The sequence below is a fragment of the Alnus glutinosa genome, chromosome 6, assembly GCF_958979055.1.
Source record: "Alnus glutinosa chromosome 6, dhAlnGlut1.1, whole genome shotgun sequence".
Lineage (NCBI taxonomy): Eukaryota > Viridiplantae > Streptophyta > Magnoliopsida > Fagales > Betulaceae > Alnus > Alnus glutinosa.
This window is the reverse complement of record NC_084891.1, coordinates 24431570-24437201: the sequence shown is the minus strand read 5'-3', so window position 1 is coordinate 24437201 and position 5632 is coordinate 24431570. Positions and strand designations below refer to the sequence as shown.

The window sequence follows — 5632 nt, the reverse complement described above, 5'->3', positions numbered from 1 at the left end:
TCGGTCCAAGTGAGGGCTTCGGCACAAGATGGTCTTTCCCATGCATGTAGCTAGAAGAATTAATTATGTGTGATTAACAGAAGGATCTTTGTAGACCGTGGAGTTCTTCAAAGAGCTAGCTAGTTTGGCGAACGTTGGAAAATGTCAATTAAATTTAGGTAATTAATTGGGTGTATTAAAATTTTGAAAAAATGAGTATCAAGATTTAATTTTTGAGCTGGCCGGGACTTGGATATTGGCTTGTATGGCTGTGATTCCTGAGATCGAGTGTCCGTTTCGCTATTTTAAAATGTGCGGGTTGAAAAAATAGTAATTTGAAAATTCAGTTAATAAAAATATATGTTTTAAAAATGTAGTTACACGTTTAAGGCTTGAAAACATCATGCTTTAAATTATCTTTAAAATCGTGTATTTTTTTTTTAAAAAAAACGCATCCCTTGCTTAATGTGCAAAATCATATCATAAATTCTTTTGCATTTCCAAAACTGTAATTTTTTTTTAGAACACAGTCGTACACAAGATAGGTCGTGGGATTTTATTAAAAGTGTTTGAAAAATCCACATTAATTCTTGAATTTGATAGTGATTTTGGTTGATACTTGCCATCAATGTAGGGCACAACTTGTATTGCATATGTGAATTTGTTTCTCTATTTTCTTGCTTACATAAGACTCCGTTAGTTTCAATTCCGACAGCTTGATGTCAGAACTTTCGCTGTCACATTAAAGCCCAACTAAACGTGTTGATCAGTAAAACTCTCACAAACTAGTAATTAGTAAAAACGTAAAGGAAGAAAAAGAAAAGAGAGAGAAAAGAAGTTTAACATAATAATGTAGCTGATCAGGAAGACGAGGAAGCATAGGATTCAAAGGAAAGCATGAGAAATAAAGCGAAGGGAGGACAGAAAATCAGAGCTTCTGCCACAAAGACAGATGATCAGGAAAAAACAGCAAATAATAGAGGACGAGAGGTACTATCACCACCAAACGAAAAAATTATAAAAGAAGAGAGAAATGATTGTTGTGTTTTATTTATTTTTTTCAAGAAAATAACCTACCAAATGGTGTATGATGATGCATATAACCCATTAACCCCAGTCCGTGGCCCAATCCACTAAATACACCTTACCCCTCTACTGTGTACATCTGTCATCTGACTCTTAATTTACTGATTTTTTGTAACTGCAGAAGTGTCCAGAGTGCAAATGGAAGTTGAATGAAGTTAATAAGAGAGAGAGAGAGAGAGAGAGAGAGAGAGAGAGAGTAAAAGCTGAAGCGGTGAGATGGAAGGGAAGAAGGAGAAGATGACAGGTGTGAATAGGGACACACAGAAACTGCAGCTTTTTGCATTGCATGCAACCCACGTTTGATTCAACTTTTTTGGAATTCTCTTGATCCTTAATCACAATCATGATAACGATGAATGATGATCATGATCATTGTATACCACCATACAACTCAGTGCAATATTGAAGCTAGTTTGAGCAAAATGGGCTCATCATGGGCAACAATATATGTACCAGTACCAAGATACAAGAAATCATCACCCATCCCAACACTGACCATCAGCTAGAAGAAGAAAAACTTGGGAAAAATATATGTATGAAAACTAGAAAAACAAAAACAAAAACAATAATAATGATCGAAAAGAACCCTAGCTCGTTATATGGATCTCCGTTCAATTTACAGCACGATTTTAATGGATTCCACACTCCCATGAACGTGGAACAAATAATTATTAGAAATTAGGGTTTCTTACCGAGAGTTTGCTTGTTGTTGTGCATCCAGACCTTTAGGACATGGCGTTTGGTGCCAGTGTCGGTACAAAACTGTTCCACCGCCGCCTCGTCGTGCTTCTGGATCCTCCACCCGACACTCTCTGCAAACGCAAGCATCTTCTCTTTCTGCTCTTGGCTAAACTTCGTCCTAAACCTCTTTTTCAACCCGGAACTCCCGCCACCGCCACCGCCACCGCCGCCGCCGCTGCTACTAGGGTTAGACATGTCCTCCCCCTCCCGGCTGTGACCGCCGCCCCCCGAGCCCGCCGGCAAAGGCAGAGGCGGCCTGTGATGCTGCGACGCCGTCGTCAAGCGGAAGTGGTGGTACCCTGCCTGCTGAGGTGGCGGTGCGGAGCGATAGTAAGGTGAGAATTGGCGGTACAACAAGGAAGGCTCCGATGATCCGTCGGTCTCCTTGCGGTGGAAATTGCGGTGGCAGCTGCAAGCGGCGCACTTGAGGGCGTCGAGGGTTCCTTCCTCTCCTGCGGCCATGAACTCGCCGCAGCCGTCCACGGCGTGCCCGCCTATGCTCACCGCGTGGTTCTTCAGGCATTCTCTGTACCTGAACGACATCGTGCTCCCGCCGCCGTCGCCGCCTTTCGTTGACTCTCCGCGGTTGGACCCCATTTTGGGCCTGGCTGAGTTACTCACCGACTCATACCCCGGCGGTGGAGTAGGAATCTCCATCATATCTTCTTCTTGCTCTTCGTGCTCGTCGAATTCCATTTTCTCTGTGATGGGGGAAGATCTATACTGAGAAAATCGATCAACAACCACTCTTGCCGGAGATTAATTAGTTTTTTTTTTTAAAAAAACCTCACTTTATTTATATATATATATATTTTTACATATGATACGATGATTACTGATTTATTTATCTAAGCTTGTAAGCAGGGAGAAGGAGGAGGAGATAAGGAGGGGAGAGTGTGGTCATCAATTTCCTGCAGGAAAGAGGTGTCTTTACTCGAAGAAAGCCTTTCTTATGCTTTCCATTTTGTGACCATTTCTAAAATTTATTAATCACTCTTTTTTTACCCCCTTTTCTTCTTCTGGCCGGATTAAAGAAAGAAAAAAAAGGCTGCATCTGTAAATTTTTTATAAAACTTTTTTACATCGTTGAAGTCACGTAAATTTTTTTTAACACTTCTTAATAACATTGACACCTGTTAATAGATTGTAAAAAAATATATAAAAGAATTATAAATTTATATTTTTTTTTGTTGAAAAATATATGATTTACGGGTAAATTTAACTTCCACTTTTACTTGGTTTTTGTTTTTTTTAAACCACACAAACATCTTATAAATATTTCACACGTAGAAAGCTAATGTGTCAAGGTCTAATAACTACTATATGTTATGATTTTAAGCGTTCTATATGACTTAAATATAAACTTGCCCGTTAGTATATGAGTTCTTGGATACTCTCTTATTACAAGCCCATTTTAAAGAATAAGTTCTACCTAAAGTTTGTATTATTTGGTATTAGAGCCAAGCATCATGTTACGGGTTTGAGTCATGGAAGGGCGACCTACGATTTAGATTGAGTCGCCATAGATGTCGATTGCGGAGCGTGGTGATATGTTACAATTCTAAGAGTCCCACGTGGCTTAAGTATAAACTTACCCATAAGTATATAAGCTCGATCGATCTTGGTCACCCTCTTTATGCAAACCGGTTTTAAATGATGAGTTCTACATAAAATTTGTATCATTTGACTCTGTCACGTCAACTTTATAAGATATTTGTAAAATATGTTTATGATATACAACATTGTTTTTTTTTCTTCCTATTTTTTGTTTTTTCTTGACATTGTAATTGCCTACTTTGGCCTCTACTAACTTGGGAATTTCATTTTGCTTGCCACATGAATCTAAAAACAAATGAGAGAGACAGAAATGTGAATTTTCAAAGAAATGACTTACACTTAAGTTTCGCAGAAAATTCTATTTGACTGTCGATTTCAGAATATGTTTAAAATCTGGTCCAACATTTGAATATTTCAAAGATATAGAGGATGTTTAGAGTCAAAGATTTCGGGTGCCACACCCTTTCCATTTCCTCCAATTTTTAAATATATAAGAGGAGGCCACCTATTAAAAAAAATATATCTAAGAGCTAAAATAGTGCCACCTCACTCAGTCTATTCAAAAGATGTTAACGTTAAGGGATAATTTCACAAAAGGACATTGAACTATTACGTATTTTGACGAAAAGATACCAAATTATCATTTCTCTCGAACTGGGGTATTAAACTATAAAAAACCCTTAAATAAGGGTATTCCGTAAGCTTTTGGCGTTAAATCATGACAAAATTTCTAAAATACCCGAGTGTTTATTTTATAAAAATTTTCAAAGATTCAGGTATATGTATTTTTACAAATTTCGTTAAATTCTGATCGACACCTAAATCTTAGCATTTTTTTTTTCTTTTTTTTTAGAAAAAGAAGAGGGGTATTTTGGGTATTCCGTCAGGATTTAACGCTCAAAACTGATGGAATACCCTTATTTGAGGCTTTTCGATACTTTAATACCCCGGTTCGAGAGAAATAATAGTTTGGTATACTTCCGTTAAAACGCATGATAGTTCAGTACCCTTTTGTGAAATTATCTCTAACGTTAATTAAGCTCCCTAACTTAATTAATTAAAGCTCCAACAAGCCTTGTTTGCTTTTAGGCATTCCTTTTCGAAACCAGTAGGTGGCCAGACATTCTGGGTTTAACACCCGACTTAATTAAAGGTACGATTAGTGCAAATATAATGGGAAATATTAATAAAATATTGAAATATAGATATAGTACGTGCCACAGCTGTAATAAAATCAAGCGTAAAGAGGTTTAAAAGTGTTCAAACGCCAAGAATTATTAGAAATTTTTATCTATAAAAAGACAAAAAAAAAAAAAAAAATTAGGATTAGACCATCATGTTCAAACTTGGGGTTCAATTCCGACCGTTTGAATGGCGTCCTGCAACACACGGTAGCATGAGAGAAAGATGAAAAATGATAAAAATACATCACTTTTACAACAAGTGTACAACAGCCCTCTCATATGGGGTGGGCCCTACACATGTGAGAGGGCTGTTGTACACTTGATGTAAAAATGTTGTACGGGAATCGGTTCTCGAGAAAGATTAACAGTCCAAATCCGATAAGACGAAATCAAACGACCACATTCGAATGTATTACGTGTCATTCAAATAGAGGGTATCTCCATGTAGCATCATGAGATAGCAAGATGGCAAACGATCAACAGCTCAGATTCAATCACATACCGAAAAGACCGATATGACGCATGTTTAATGCTCAAACGCCAATTGATGTTTGAACGAGGATAGACCAAAGGGAATCTCCATGTGTCAATCAGTGCGTATGTAATGAGATGTAGTGCTGTTCAAATGAAGGCATATTCAGTTTGAATGGGAGTGTGCAATTTCAGAATGTGTTCCTATTTAAAGCTCAAACTATGAAGAAAAGTTACAAAAGCTTTCCCTTTCGTTTTGAATGTATAGAGAGGCCATTGAGAGTGGGTTTTGAGGTTGCTAAGCCCCGCAAGTTCAAGTGGAGAGAAGTAAGGTGCTAACACGCGGAGAAAGGAAGTGTTCATGAAGCTAATGGTGAAATGCGTAAACACTCACACTCTCTCACTATATACATATACATAGTTACATTATAAGGCTAATCATGGCAATGCTTTGATGAGAACTATAGTAAAAGTTGAAAAATATGCTTCAAAATGAGGCCTTGGAACATAAAAGGGTAAGATTTTTTTTAGTTGCATGTTGGTTTAGGAATGATCGTATGTTAAAAATGAACGGATTAGAATCGCAAGAAGGGAGTAAAAATGTGATTTTTATA

General features: G+C 37.5%; 1 protein-coding gene across 1 annotated transcript; it reads right to left on the bottom strand.

Annotated features, from left to right (window-relative positions):
* Positions 1–1583: 1583 nt before the first annotated feature.
* On the bottom strand, positions 1584–2737 carry LOC133871280 (zinc-finger homeodomain protein 2-like). The gene has a single exon (XM_062308688.1). The coding sequence runs from the start codon at positions 2500–2502 to the stop codon at positions 1744–1746; it is 759 nt and encodes a 252-aa protein (XP_062164672.1). The 5' UTR covers positions 2503–2737; the 3' UTR covers positions 1584–1743.
* Positions 2738–5632: the final 2895 nt, after the last annotated feature.

Excerpts from the sequence above, each read along its gene's own strand:
- LOC133871280 (XM_062308688.1), bottom strand. The coding sequence starts at position 2,502 with ATGGAATTCGACGAGCACGAAGAGCAAGAAGAAGATATGATGGAGATT.